The following is a 16902-nucleotide window of genomic DNA, read 5'->3' as shown; positions in this document are numbered from 1 at the left end:
TGGCAATATGTTTTTGGACATAATTAAGCAGCTGTAACAGCTAAACATACATATCTCCATCATTTCCAAAATATTCAATATACATCAATATATTTTTTCATTTGCTTTTGAAAATTTAATTCCATTATAAATATACGATCTTGACAGAAACAGCTACAGTTGCAAAGTACATAAAAACAGTTTACTGCAAAATCAACACTTATTTAAAAAAAAAAAAAGTTTTTACTAAATAAAGATTAATGGATATATAAAAACAATTAAAAAATACAATAAAATAAAGTCAAGTTTAAAATAATTTCTATTTAAAAAGGTAAAAATATAAAAATATGAAAATGAAACGAAAAGTGCAACAGCAAAGCTCATGGTGTTCAACGCACAGATTGTGACATCAGTGTCAGACAGTGATGTCATAAAGGTGAGCCAATCGCATCTGAGCTCTACTGGAGGGGCGGAGCTTATCGAACAGAGGAGAGATCAGAAGAGCGTCTCACCTGACAAAACTCCCGCAGCCACGTCTTCTGTAGGTTCTCCGGCTGAAAGAGGAACGAGAGAAAGTCAGACGTCACGTAATACTTCACCGCATTACATTCATGCATTTGCTAGATTAGGCAACTTACATTGAGTTCAAGGAGAACATTTACAGTTTATCAGTTAAACTTCTGGGTTTGGTGAATAAATGATGACTTCATGACTTGAATAAATGATGATTTTTGGGTGAACCATTCCTTCAACTCCACATGAGCAGTGTGTCTGATAACAGCATGCAGTGACGGGATTAAAGCATGAATAATTCATGAATAAACAGATATTACAACAACTCAGAACTAGCAGAACAATCGATACTCTGCTGGAAACCTCACGTTTGTGGTGAGAATAAATCCAGGTGTTTGAGAGCATCAGTCTGCATGATTTCAGACATTAGATATCTCTCTCTCACACACACACACACACACACACACACACACACAGAGTGACTTTATCCACCGCACAACACTATATAAGGACACACACGCTGAACCCTGACATTACAGTCACCGAGGGAAACACTGCACTAAATATGGCCTGCAGTCACACACACACACACACACACACACACACACACACACACGCATCAGTAATGATGGGACGGTCCTGAAGAGTCTCAGGTCACTGTGGGTTCATCATCAGATCTGAGCCGTGACCTCCAGTGAAATCAGCTCCAGAGCCACAGCTAAAAACACCCGCTTATCAAAGTTAATTTGCAGTTAATTCGAGGAGAAATCCACTGGAGGCCTGCTGATCCGGCCTGGTTTACACTGCCTCCCGGGATTCAGACACGCGTACTTCAGGAGCGCCGTGAGAACATGCCTTTAAAAGCAGAGCGAGACCACGAGCAGAAGAACAGCGAGCGCTGCTTTCAGAGAGAAAAAGAGAGTTTCAGATCCACTCATTATTCTAACTACAGATCAAACTGATTACCAGAGAAACACATGTCTACATACAGGTCAAGCTTATATTAGAGGTTCAGAGAGATCCACGTCTCGAGCGCAACACTGTAATCATCATCATCATCATCACATATTCATGAGCAAATACAGTGGAACCTCCCGCATCTCCTGAAGAGCAGAGGAGCATCACGGCAAACAGAGGCCAACCTTGGACAAACGGCGTCTGAATGTTTGCAGAACACACTCCGGAGACAGGAGCCTTCAACAAACATCACACACACTGACAGAAGGATCAGAGAACAACACACCAGCGATCAGACCTCGGGGAACATCGAGGAACATGTCAGAGCTGGAGATCAGAGACGGATAAACCAGGACAGAGAGTCTAGAGAGACTTGGGACAAAAAATACTGACTGACTGACAGAGAGAGAGAGAGAGAGTGGGGGGGTCTCCACAGATGCTCGTCTCTGATTGGCTGCTGGGATCTCTCATGGGGAATCACTGTTGTACAGTTACAAGACACAGATCTCATGATTCGATCCAAAACTTCATTAAATGTCAAATATTTAGAGAACCCTGTCAGATTGTGCGTTACTGTATGTTAAGAGTTAAAACTATTACAAAAATTAACAATAATATACAAAAATAGATACATTTATTATTCAGCATTTCTTGTTACATTGATTCAGAGCATAAAGGGACATGACGTTATCATTTATTAACAGATTAGTTGATTGTAATATTAACTGGCAGCTGATATAAATAATCATAATTATAATTAATTGTAATTATGTGCATTTTATGAGTTAATTTTCTGCAATCAAGTTAAACGAATTGAAAAAAAATTTAGTTAAGAATTTTTTAATGGTTTTAACTTTAGTTTCAGTTTGAGTTTTGGTTCACTATAATAAATATATTACTACATTATTAAAATAGTGGCTGTCATAGAAAAAAAACATGCATGGATTAAATAATGTCATCAAGATTTAGCACAAATGTTATGAATATGCAATATAGTGCATTAATATAGAAGTTTTTTTCTAGCTAACTACTGACTTCATTTCTAGATGAACACAGTGATCTCTCTTTTGCCACATTAAAGTGCACAAATAAACATTTCTTACTTGAATTTAGTTATAAAACATTTGTAAGTGATAAAGCAGGAAGCTCGCTGTGATTCACTGTGATTCAGACTGAAAGATCAAGCTTTAGATCATTAAAAGGAAGATAAATGAATTGATTTAGCCTGAACTTTAACCCCAAGCCGTGTCACAGGTGTGTCGTGATCCAGCGATCCTGTCAGTGGAAAAGTACACACACAAAACACACGGAGAAACACACGTGTGTGCTGCATCTACACAAACAGAACCAACGAATACAGAGCAGAGGATACAGTCACGCTGATGATACACACACACACACACACACACACACACACACAGAGAGATGAACAAGATCAACTCATCACCAGCACTCAGCATCAACACACACACACACTATCTGATCTGAACAGGTTTGTGTCAGATAACACTGAAGGAAGCTCATATTTTCAGCAGTCCATCAGGATTCCTGGTGAAACAGAACAACACAAGTGTTTGCATTCCTACAGTCACACACACACACACACACACACACACACACACACGGAGGGAAACGTTTGAGAAGTAAAACCCTGCAGACATCAGTGACCGTCACAGCCGTAATAACCCAGAAACAGGTGTGTAATCTCCATCTGACGCTCTGAAGCAGTGTTTCTCCAGTCATGGCCCGAGCAGAACATCAGACTGAGCTCCAGAGACTGATGCATTCTGGGACACGGGATTAGTGAGGGAACAGCACAGCAACTACTCGACATTAAATGTCTAAATGCTTTCAGAAGGAGACAACATTCAATATTTAATCACATGTTTAGACATGATCCATAAATGCTCTACAAAGTCTCTCAGAACTCAAATGGACGCTAGTAAAAAAGATGACTAGCATTCAGTGCTTGTTAAACGTTCGGACACAACCACCTTTTAAAATACTAGTAAAGTCATCGAAACTATGAACTAAAACAAATATAAGAATTATGTACCGCACTACTGTCACACTGCATCTATATAAAGCTGTGCAGGACGTGACCGCCGACCTTATGACCTTTCACCCTTACCTGACCTCTGACCTCCATCTGCTACAATGAGATCCACAAACACAACAGAGTCTGAAACTTACGGACGGAGGAAAAGAAAACCAGGGCAATCAAACTTCCACTGGAAAGATGCTCTAGTTTTACAAACACTTCCTGTGAGACTACACGAATACGACAGTCGAACCGCTTTACACACAGAGAATAACACACACTCCACGTCTCCAAGTGTAAACAGGAAGCGCTCACAAAGCCAGCAGACGAGAAAGCCTGGACTTCCTGTTCAGACCCTTCCATCAGATCAGTCCAGCTCTTGAGACACGAGAAGCATTTCTGTCATCGTCAATCGTTCTTCTGTGTGTATATATTTTTGGTATTTGAACTATTACAATTATTTCATTAATTCTTTTAGTACATCAAGTAGGCTAAATGAAACTGAGAAGTGCATCCATCTCTAACACTCCTTGGACACAGAAGGATCTTCCGGTTCTCTTATCTCCCGCTGCTCTCGGCTCTCAGCTTCCTGTTTGCAGTCAAGCAGGACAAACATGGAAAACATTTCACAGTCCGTCACTTCTGCAGCAGAAGCCTGATAGAGATATGATGTTCGTCTTCCTGCTCCAGACAATGAAGGAGAGAGAGAGAGAGAGAGAGAGAGAGAGGGTTCAAGCACACAGAAGCATCTCGACCCGCCCTGGATGTGTTTATGATGGAAACATTAACACACTAACACAGGCCAGAAACTAACATCTTCAACACTTTCACACAACGCATGTGAGCAGAAAACATGTATAACACCAAATATTACAGATTTTAGCAAAATCTGGATGAATTGATTTTAATAGTAGGGAAAATTCAATGCGATAAGTGAATTAAACAAGAAAAACGAAGCGCCCGTTAAAGCAAAAATAAACGTCATACTTTATTACTCCGTCAGCTGGGTTCTGGTTCTCAAAACTCCCAAAAGCTTGTTCTACAACATTATTGTATCCTCACTGATGACATTCAGATAGTGATAGTCAAACAAACTTAAACAACAGAATCTAAAAGGAGTTATTTTACGCTTTTAAATGGTTTCATTTGCGTTTGTACTTTTCAAATCAATGAAAAAAATATTTTTGCATTTTTTTTATATAATTGCACTTTGTGCTCACATTTACTTGTGCATTAAATTACAAAAACAATATATATATATATATATACACACACACACCAGCTTGTGCCTAATATTGTGATCTGGAATTGCAGAATATATTTTACTACATGCATTTCAGAGAATATAATGCATACATACATACATGCACAGTTTGCAGTATTAATATCATGACTTAACTGACGACAGAACTACATTGTATGCTCATAGTTTCTTGTGTGCTTATTTATGATGATCCTCATACTATCGACAGACTAAGGTCCATCCAGCAGGTCTCCTGAAGACACTCGTCCTCCTCTAATGACTTCAAATCAATCCAGAACAACAACACTGGAGCTTCCTGGTGCTTTAGAGGAACATCTTCCTGTGGATCAGCCCACATCCCGGCCAGAACCAGCCCAGAGAACGTGCTGTGGGTTTATTCATTTCCTCAGATCTAGCCTAGATCTAAATCTACTTCAGTTTGATAGTTACTCAACTTCCCGTCACATCCGGAGGCCAGGAATTGGTGGATTTCTAGTCACTTCAGTACAGAATCTACTCGAGTAAACTGGAGTATACAGCAGTTCACAGGGAGCAGGAACAGAGCGGTTCATCTCATATTCACATGCATTTACACAAGGAATCTTCCTCTTGGTTTGTGTGTGTCATCATCGAATGCAGAAGCAATGGATATAACTGATAACACACATTCCCTGCTTTTAATATCTGAAGAAAGACCGCAACAGAAAAACACTTAGAAAGACCTGTGAGGGAACTGTTCCAATACTTATGGAGGGCACTTTATAGATGTATGTATTATATATGGACTCTGTCTGATACATTTAAAACAGAGCCCAGAAAAATGTAAATGGAAAGCACAGAATCTGGGGGAAAAATTAAACTGAAAAATCTCCTCAGTGTCATGTTGGTTGTGACGCTGCCGTCATGTGACAGGAAGTAGTGACTCAATCATTGATCTGAATTGGACGTCATCCGTCCTGCACACCCAGTTTGTTCATCAAGAGCGTCCTCATTCCTCACGAATCTCCAGAACGCGGCACCGTGACCGTGATCCATCATGATACGCCGGAGGAGGAAACATCATTCTGAGCGAGAATGAGAGGAAGGAACGCAAACACACACACACACACACACACACACGCGCCAAATCAACACAAACAACAATACAGAGACTCGTCATATAGGAGCACACACGGGAATCTGGGACATGATCCCGGCTCTGAAAGATCCTCTCCAAACACCAGATCAGGAGAACATCATCACTGCCGAACACAGAACTAAACCCAGCAGGAAACAGCTCAGATATGAAGAGGACTTCCTTGTTTAAGATGCGATGAAGTCTCAGGAGCTCAAATTAAATATTATATCAGCTGCTTTGAATTTAACCTTTTTTTAGATTTGATTTAGATTTCTAATTATCCAAGTTATTAAATTAAATTATTAATCCAAATTATAATTGTAAAAATATATATATATATATATATATATATATATATATATATATATACACACACAATACATAAAAAAAATTAAATTATGAAATCCATCAATCAATCTCTCTCTCTCATTTTATTTTATACAGACAATATTATCTTAATTGTATGAAAATATGTAAAGTCTAATACAAAAAACAATATACATAATTATATAGTATTTAATATTTAGCTATAATATGTATTATATATACACACTACATCCACAAAAATGTATGATTTATTTTTACTTTAATGATTAAATATATTATATATATATATTATATATTATATATATGACATGACACACACACACAGTAATTAAATATATAATTAAATATATTTTTATCTAAAAATGTAACAAATACATAAATATAAAAAAATGATATAATTGATACGATTTTTTATATGAACACTAATATAAATTGTAAAATAAAATACAAAATATTAATATAATAATTCATAATATAATGTAATATATCATTTTATATTACATATATTAATCATTATATATATATATGTGTGTGTGTGTGTGTGTGTGTGTGTGTGTGTGTGTGTGTGTGCACGCATGTCCAACAAATAGCCTAAATAAGCTAAAGGTAGGCTTAATAATATACTTATATTTGCCATTAATGAAAGATTGAAAAAAAATCTGATTTAAGATGAAACATCCGTCTTTGCACGTATTTACATGTGAGGTGTTCTTGTGTTACTGTAGAGAGAGGTTGGGCAGTACGACAGATTGTTTAACAGTAGAATGGATGTGTGAAAAAACAGAAAAGCAGGATGAGAACAAAACCGGTCAAAATGACAATAAAGCAGACAGACGCTATAAATCTGCCAATATTTTAATGAACTTGAGCTCGTCCTGCAACTACAGCATCAGATCCACATGACAGAAAACACAGTCCTGTCAGGAATCAGATCACTTGAGTGTGTGTGTGTGTTATTAATAGTGTTTGTGTTATTAATAGAAATATAAACAAAGGAAGTTTGACTCATATTCCCTTCAAAAGGAGGTTTTCTCAATTGAAATCAGCCATTTCATTTATCTTATACCGACTGGTTAGTTTCAATCAAGTTATCTGGAGTAAAAAAGACAAACACTGATTAATTCCATCCCATTTCCAATCTCCCTTTTCTTGCTTACATTTTGTAACAAGTTGTTACTATTAAAAAAAAAAATCATCTATATAAACCTTTGCAGTCTGTTTCTGTAAAGTCCATAGAGTTGACACCGCATTGGTGAAGGTCACTAATGATCGGCTAATTGTCTTTCTGTTCTGATCCTTCTTGATCTCAGTGCCGATGTTGACGCTGTAGCTCATTCTATTTTAATTGCTCGTTTAGAAACTGGTTTTGGGATCTGTGATACTGTACTTATCTGGTATCTCAAGTCCTACCTTAAAGATCGTAAGCAGTTTTGTCTATGGTTGGATTTAGATCACAGGTTGGTGTTGTGAAATCTGGAGTCCCTCAGGGATCACTTCTGGGACCCTCTGCTTTTTAATATCTACATTTTCCCACTTGGTCAGCTTTTAAGATCTCTTTATCAAAAATTGTATTTCTATGCAGATGAAAAAAATGATGTGGCAAAAAATAGCTTTAATGTGATTTTTTTATATAAATATTCGATTTTTTTTTCTATTTTAAAAGTTTTGAAGGCATGTTGTTTTCATACATTTTTGTATGCTGCACTTTGATGTTTTATGTAAAGCTTTTTGAGAAGTAACATTTAAAAGGCACTATAGAAAATAACGATTATGATTATATTATAAATAAAAACCAATATCGATTTTTTTCCCACTACAGTAACAAGAATTATTAGTATTATTAGTGTTAGGCCATTACAGTAAGGATAATTAATATTATTAATAGTAACGAGAATACTAACAAATTATATAAACATAAGAATTAAAATTTATTTTGGATAACAAAAATAAGAACTAGAATAAAAGTGTCAATATAAATAATTACGTTTTTAAAAAATGAAGTATATGTACATGCAAAGAGTCTGACACCGGCATCTTCACTCCAGATGCTGTGTGTGTGTGTGTGTGTGTGTGTGTGTCTTGACTGGCAGGTGGGCGGTCCAACAGACAGCAGTTCTCTGGCACCCACAGGCTTCAGTCAAAAAGAGAGCAGACTGTAGGGAAGTGAGGCTTGTCCCCGTTTCATACATCCAGACCTACTTATTCTACATGCCCTATATGCACACACACACACACACACACACACACACGTTACAGTGAGAGACAGAAATAACTGTGCTGTGATATATACCATTAATGCAGGGATCCAGACTAACACTTGAGAGCAAGCGCTGGGGGTGGTGTGGGGGGTATTCAAAATAAAGATCATTTAACCATTAAATTACTACTGCTTTTATATAATTACTTTTGTTTATAGCTTTTGTTTTTGAATTGGGTTGAAACTACAGAGAACTGGCCTTAAATGTAAAGATTAACTGTAACTTAAAGGCAACAACTGCATAGTTCTACAATCCAAACAACACAATCAACACACTATCAATAAGAGGTTTCTTAACCAGCATTCAGTATTTGTTTTACTTTTTAAATTTGGTTTTAGATTTAAAAAAAAAAATTCTTTACCAGTGAGACTAAATAAAAGGTATACTATATAAATATTATTACAAAAATATCTATATTTTTTTACTTGAGCCAATGAAAAATAAATAACTTATTGTCTCAAGTAAAAAATATAGATGTGATCATTACCCTAGATATTTTTTAATTTGATGAATGAAACACTTTTTTCAGTGTGCTACATCAGGTGATTTTTAAATCAAATTAAGTCGATGTTATTTCAAGGTAAAATTAAAATAATCATCCTAATACAGAACTGACGTTTACTTCTGGCTTTTCAAACGTGTATGAAAGTTTTAATTTACAAAAAAAAAAAATCTGTTTTGTCACAGTTTAGTCCGTTTCGTTTCTCATCCAACACACTAGAAGTTGATCTGAACATCCCTTCACGGTCTCCACCTGTCCAGGGCGCGAACAGGTAAAGTACACTCACACAGCTTCAGTGAGGGGACTCGAAAGGGACTCTTATTTTGTGCAGTCTGCTGTTCGCTTCCTGCTTCTGTGCTTCAGACGTGTAGCTCTGCGCTTCCAGTGCTGATTGGTTGCCCGTGTCCTGCGCATAGATTTCGAAATACTTCCACACAACTGACATGATTATTACAATGTAGTCTGTGCACGCGGAAAAATCGGCCGAAAAGAAACCAAAAACCGGCCGATTGCCAATCGTGTATTATATTTTAAGCAAAAACCGTCCGGTTCCGATTCATGGCCGGTCAACCGGTGCATCCCTACTATTAAATACCAAATGAAAATCTTGTTTATGCACACTTTCCTTCTTTCTTGTTTGATGCTTTAAAAAAAAAAAAAAAAAAAAAAAAAATCGGAAATCTGTATCGGAATTTGAGGATGTCAACCTACTGGTGTATTCCTCACAGTGACTCAATTAAACGACTCGCTTCAGCTTCAGGTACAACACAACATCACATTAACCCACTATATTAAACTCATGAAGTGAGAGAAGAGCAGCAGCAGGCCACAGTCCAGTGTAGAATCACAGGCCTAAACTCTACACAGCTCATTACCTCCACTCACGCAGAGAGGCATTCTGGGTAAAGTAGCGTTTAACACATGAGCCTGACACACTGAGTAATTGAGGATTGAATTATTCCTCGCTGCTGTTTCTGACTGCGGCTGATCTATTTGAGTGTGAGCGAGGAGCAGAGGAGTTTCCTCCTACGAGAGCGTCTCATCATCACGCACAGCATTCTGGGTAACATCGCCCCGTGCCGGCCGCTTGTTCACCATACATGGCCACCGGCCCGTGCCAAACGCTGCAATACTGACGGAGCTCCAGCAGATTTTTGTAATGATTCCAATGGACTTCCCATGGCTGAAGAAAGCCAGACACACACACACACACACACACTCCCAATCTCCCATAGAGCACTGGGACGTAAATATCACTTCCCACCTCCCACATCCACAGCCCAGGTGCTTGCTCACATCAGCACATCAAGAAAAGATAAAAATACTTTCATGAATCAGACAGACACACAGCTTTTGCATCCTGGGAACTACAGGACGACCGCGCACAAAATTCACAGCAACGAGAGACTGAATATTATTTTGAGGGGGAAAAAGTAAAAATTACAAAAAAATAAAATAAAATATCAAGATTAAAGTTGCAGCAATATGGGATTAAAATCAAATAAAAATTGTAAAAAAATAATAAAGAAATTACAGGAACAACACCAAAAATCTAAGATAAAAATTACAGGAATGAGGCCAAAAATCAAGTCTGAGTTTTTTGAAAAAGTCAGAATGACTAGAATGAAGTAAAGAAGTCTAAGATAACATAAAAAGTCATTATGTTTTGAAAAAAGATTACGAGAATAATATAAAAGATCTAAGATAATGAAAAAGTAACAATGTTTTAAGGAAAACTCAAAATTATGAGAATAAAGTCAAATCTAAGATAACAAGAATGAAAATTCACAGTATTTTAATTATAAAACAAATACAATTGAAAATCAAATAAGACAAAAAGACAAAAAAAATGAGAACAAGCCAAATTAAGACAAAAGCAACAAAAAAAAAAATAATCAAGTCACAATACTTTAAAGAAAAAAAAAGTCAAAATTACAAGACTAAAGTAAAAAATCTAAGATAATGAAATAATTGCAGCAATGAGATTATATTTTTGTGGGAGAGAAAAAAACAAAAAGTTAAAATTACGACAATAAAGTGTAATATCTTATGTGCACTCTGTCATACTAAAAGCTGCTTGCTTAAAGAAAAGATACACAAAATCTAAATAACGTAAAGCATCTGTCTGTATTGGTGTGCTGTGATTGGTCAGTTCAGCGGTGACCATAGAGAACAGGACACAGCACTAGATCATGTTACCAGCAACGCTTGTGTCCTGAACATTACTACATGAAGTCTCTCAATGCCAGCGCAGGCTTTCTTCTCGCTTTCATGACACGCGTTTACATTCCAGAAGAAAGACAAGTCCAAACCCGCAGGAGTTCTCGCACTGACGCAGCTCTTACACACACACACACACACACACACAACTGTTGAACAGAACTACAACTCTACTTGGGAAATAATACGAAATTACTCAAATATGAAAACCATCAACTTAAAGAAATCTAAATCAAACAAGTACTAAAACTGAAATAAACTGAATAATAATTGAATACATTTAATAACAGAAATATACAAAAATTAAAAGCACATCAGAATTGTTTTAATTAACGAAATAATTTAAATGAAAAATGGAAATATAAAGTTGATTCAAATTATTAATAAATACTATGATAGTATATAAATAATACTTTTTTATGAAACTAAAAGTTTAAAAATATTACATGAAAACCATAAATGAATAAAAATAAAAAAATAAAACGTAAAATTTAACACAAAAGTAAGCTGGAGTACTAAAATGATTAAAAATGAATAAAATTAAAGCTAAATAAAAATAAAAGCTTTTAATAAGAGTTTTAAAACAAATTTTAATAAAAAAAAAAATACATAAAAGCTGATTTAAAAAAAAAAAAATACTATAATAGTATAAACATAGCATAAAAAAAGCAAAAAATATCAAATATATAAACTATTTAATCATTTATTACATTTACGGAGTTTTTCTTAAAAGAGATCAGAAGACTTTGAAAACGGAGAAGGAGAACTTCTGATCGTCTTTTTGTCATTCGAGTCAACAGCTGCATCTATCATCATTCAGAAGAGCAGCGTGAGCATTGTGCTAAACATCTTCCTCTGTTTGAACACATGACCAGAGACAGACGTGAACTGGTTAACAGCAGCGTTGAGCCGGAGAGGAGACATGAAGCTTCTGCGGTGTTTCACAGACGTGCCTCTACACGGAGGAAACACACACCTCACTCATGACAGCCAAACATCTGCTGCGACTGCTCAACTCAAATACTGTCCAACATTGATGAAGATCACAAATTACTCTTCAGCATATTATTCTGATTTCTGAAGATCATGTGACACTGAAGACTGGAGGAATGATGCTGAAAATACAGCGGAGCATCACAGAAATACATTACACTTTAACACAGATTCACACAGAAAACCGATGTTTGAAATTATAATAATATTTAACAATTTCTTACAGTATTTTTGATCAAATAAATGCAGCCTTGGAAACTAAAAAAAAAAAGTGTTTTTTAACAATATACTATATATTAATGTATCAATTTCACTATCAATTTTTTTTTATTTAATTTACATACAGTAAATTACAGAAATGTGAATTCAGTGAAACGTGTTTAATTGTCACGAAAGCAATGTAGCAATGCAAAGACCATCTTAAATCCTAAAATATATTCTTCACATTCTTTTGAGGTTTTGTTGGTTTGTTTTGATAGGTTCCGCGAGATTCTCTCGTTTCCGTATGCACGCACGCACACTTACCAGAAACAGCAGTTCAGAGGGAAAATGCATGTTTTACAGGTTTCTGCATATTGAATGACAGCATTTCTGTTTGCTTTTCACACGTCAAAGCGCAACATCAGCGTTTAATGAAACTACAGTCAAAGCCGCAGGACCTGGGCATTTAAAGAGACAGAGACCCCATCACACAGCATCTAGCCTGCATTACCCAGTGCACTCCAGTATGACAATCACTGGAGGGGAAATAAACCGCTCAACTACATCCACTGATAGTCACGTTATTGAGCAGATCATAGGTGCGTGGTTGACACTCTCAAATGAAAGTCCCCCCAAAAAAAAAAACATTTGAGCACTAGACCTGACCTGTTATATCTGGTGTTTTCACTACTAGTGTCTTAAAGCCACAGTTCACCCAAAAAATGATATCCATGGGATAGCATTTTGGAAGTCGATGGCTAACAGAAACTGTTTGCTAATCAACATTCTTCAAAACATCTTGCTTTGTTTAGAAGAAACAAATTCATACAGGTTTGAAGGCAAGTAAATGTTTTGGGCGAACTGTCCCTTTAAGAGAGCGGCTAACACGGTTTGCTATCAATATACAGTAAGTGCAGATTGGAAAGAATGTTTTGGAAATTTATTTTATTGTTCTCAATTATCTATTGTAATTATTCTAAAGTGTTCTGGCGCTTTCAAAGAACCACATGATGGAAAATATTAACCGCTCTTTCTGCATCAGACATGATTCACTAACACAACCAGTTCCTGTGAAATTCCTCTTTATTGACCAGGAAAAAATAAAAAGGAGAAAAAAAAAAAAAAATACAAAATCAACACACACACATATTTCACTTCTAGTAAACGATCAGCACTGCAGAACAGATCTCTACAGGACAACCATTCAGACATCGGAGCAGAAATAATATAGTGCAGAACTCCTGAAAACAGACTGATAAAAACACGACCCTCCGATCCAACTATAGGATCACTACTGTACGTGTCGACTGAACACTGAGAATCACTGCACACGCATGTGTGAAAACACCCGTCTGTTGACCTCTGACCTCTGAACGTGCAGAACGAGAAGACGTCTGACCAGTAAAACATGTCAATGTCACACCACACAGATGAAGTCTGATAACTCTGGGTTATTTATAACAGGAATCTCATCACGACTGATCTAGAACCAGATAATAATGAGCTCTTGAGAGAACCGAAGAACCGGCTCAGATCTCTGCTAACCAGACCTGCTCAAATACAGAGCGAACAACGAAAATATGTTCTATGAACGTTCTTCTTAAGTTAGGAACACGTTGTTGTTTAATGTTCTCTGAACGTTTCGATGAAATCCAACTGAACCGCTTGGTAAAAACATTCCATGAACGATTTATAAATAACGTTTTTGAGCTCACGTTTCGAGAACATTATTGAAGCCCAGATAACGTTGAACAAATGTTCTATTAAGGTTACTAAGTGAACGTTTGTTCATAACTTTAAAAGAACCTGCGACTGCATTACAGAGTAACAATCGAGTTCTTTGCGGTGAAAAGAATACGTTTTTCCAGTCTCTTATTGTTCTAGCAACGTTTAACTTCAACCTCAAATACATGCTACGCAATAAAAAAAAAGACAATCCCAGAATGCACTGCAGCAAGCTAGATGAAAAGATACGGAAAGATGGTGGAAAAAGCAAGATTATCACAATATATAGAATCACAAAATATCGCCATGTCAGTTTTGTCACACAGCGCTACTATAACGAAACCTCACTAGGTTCTGGAGCAGAGAGAGTCCCGTCTCTTTTCTTCTGATAACATTTTTTATAAGAGGTTCACTGATGGACTGGAGTGCTGTGGATTACTGTGATGTTTTTATCAGACTCTCATTCTGACGGCACCCATTCACTGCAGAGCATCCATTGATGACACACTGATGCAGTGCTGCATTTCTACAAACCTGATGAAGACACAAACTGTTTTGGGGGGTTTTTAAATGCCATTTTCCTGAGATTCTCCCATTTACAGCCGCTTCCTTTCAGCACATGATGCTCTGATCTCAGTGACCTCCGGCCCAGACGTTAAACCATAAAATCAAGTCATTTATATATTTTAAAGAGCATATGCATCCTATAGCTTTACCTTTACGGCTTTTAATGTCTCCCAGAAGCACTTCAGGAGCATCTCATCAGAAGAAAAGAACTACAGTACAAGACTTCAACCGCTTTATAACAGCACTTGCCAAAAACTGTGGAAGCCGTCCAGCCCTAAACACCTCATCTTGTGATCGCTAACAAAGAACTCATTTACTTCATTCACGTAATTTGGAAATATCCGTGCATTTGTGGCTTGTGCAGCACAAAAGGCCCATTGAGAGACGAGACGAGACGTCTGAACATGTCAAATATTCAGGTGTATTTGTGCAGGACTCTATGAGCTGGTTCTGGCCACGCTCTGGTGTAAAACAAGTAATGTATGAACAGAGATATTCATAAGACAGCAGTTCAGCGGTCACCACAGGCCAACTATTAATAACTCGAGATAGTACGGGACAGTTCCTCTCCACACGCGGAAGAAAACACAGTTTGCTATCAAACAAACAGATCTGGCTTAAACTTCTCAGAAAGGATTCCAGACGCTCAAGTACTGCCTCATTTACAGAACATCTTTAATAGCTGAGATAATACTTTACTACGGTTTATTCAGAGGAACTTATTTGCTTAAACCTCAACTCGTCCTGGTCTACCACAAGTTTGCGTAATGGTTTTGATCGAGTGCGATAACAAAAGAGATTTCGATTAATCCACAGAGTCGAGTGATTATGAGAAGGACAGAAGATAAAGCGTTATAGAAGTTATTCTTCATCCTTCGGCTCAAAAACATTGTCTAACACAACCTCTTGCATTAAACAAGGCTCTCGCACACTTTGACCCACTCGTTTCCATTACATTTGGGACTATTAAGGAGTTTGAAAGACAAAAGAACATTGTTAACACTTTACAGTAAGGTCAATTACTTACTACTTTAGTTAACATGAGCTAAGAATGAGCAATATTTCTACAGCATTTACTAATATTAGTTCTTTTCAATATTTATTAATGCATAATTTAAATCAAAAGATGAGCTTGTTAACAATAATGCACTTAAAATGAACTAACAATGCATGACTGGAATATATATTAACTAGCATTTACTAATGAGACCTTATTGTGAAGTGTTACTCGAATATCACTACTGTTATAAAGAAAGAAAGAAAGAAAGAAAGAAAGAAAGAAAGAAAGAACTAATTTTTTGACATACATACATACATATTTTATCAAACAATAATAATGTCAGACCAAAAACAGACACATTAACCAACATCAGCTAAGTATCCAGTAACTGACACGTGACTAGTGTGTGAACCGCGAAACTAAACGTCAATCAACCGGAGACCGTTAGGAACTCTGAGGGGACACTGAAAGGTCGTGGGTTCGACTCTATTCGGGTTAATTTATCAAGTCCCGTCATTACCCAGTACACTTTACCTCAGGTTACAGCAGCAGGACTCACTCGGAGTGCACTGGTGTGGAAGAGAGCGTGTGTTATTAGTAATAAACACTTACATCTTCAAACAGCGATCCGACGTTGGCGGTGACCAGCAGGATTCCCGCGCCCTGCGCCGTCCGCTTCCCCGCCATCATCACGGAGCTCGCCCGCCGGTCTAATGAGCTAATCTGAGCTGTTTCCGGAGCGAGAGCAGCTGTGGAGTAGAGTAATGGTTCGTGGGGTTAAACGATGCGGGTTCGAGTCTCGATCAGCTGGGATCGCGCATACTCGTGCGCGTCTAGTAACGCGAAATCAGAGCGCGCTCCGTGCTCGACGCGTCAGCCTTCACTTCTTCGCCGTCTCGGCCATGGTTTGGAGAGTTCCCCGGTTTAATCCACGGCGGGTGCCGGTCTGCGGAGCGTGTTTCCCTGGTGTGCGGCTCTCCCGTGCGCGCATCGCTCGCGTTTGTTGAGGAGGACACGCCGCTGCTGGAGTGAGTCCTGCGCTGCGCTGACGTCACGGAGCCTATGGGAAAACGCGGCTCTTAAAGGGGCAACGCGTGACGGGCGAGCCTGCAAAATAATAAATAAATGCATGTAAAAATAGGAAAATAAGAAATTAACTGCTTGCTGATTTTTTTTTTATTAATTATAGTCCTACATTTATTTTTGTATATGACATTTCCCCTCCATTATTTTATTTTTACTTTATTTATTTTTAATTA

At 37.3% G+C, this 16902-nt stretch overlaps 1 protein-coding gene across 3 annotated transcripts in view; it reads right to left on the bottom strand.

Annotated features, from left to right (window-relative positions):
* LOC128025831 (inositol polyphosphate-5-phosphatase A) overlaps window positions 1-16696 on the bottom strand; it is an 86903-nt gene extending 70207 nt beyond the window's left edge. Inside the window, exons 1-2 of one of the 3 annotated variants that reach the window (XM_052612371.1) lie at window positions 16256-16696; window positions 492-533 (exon numbers count right to left, since the gene is read on the bottom strand). In XM_052612371.1, the coding sequence (XP_052468331.1) occupies window positions 492-533; window positions 16256-16333 (120 nt within the window). In that variant the 5' untranslated portion in view covers window positions 16334-16696. Of the gene's footprint in view, window positions 1-491; window positions 534-617; window positions 2360-16255 lie in introns of those variants that run through there. The other 2 variants (XM_052612372.1, XM_052612373.1) reach the window with 2 other exon arrangements.
* Between the last annotated feature and the right edge of the window lie 206 nt (window positions 16697-16902).

This window comes from Carassius gibelio, chromosome A13, assembly GCF_023724105.1.
Source record: "Carassius gibelio isolate Cgi1373 ecotype wild population from Czech Republic chromosome A13, carGib1.2-hapl.c, whole genome shotgun sequence".
Taxonomy (NCBI): Eukaryota; Metazoa; Chordata; class Actinopteri; order Cypriniformes; family Cyprinidae; genus Carassius; species Carassius gibelio.
This window is presented reverse-complemented; position numbering and strand designations above follow the sequence as displayed.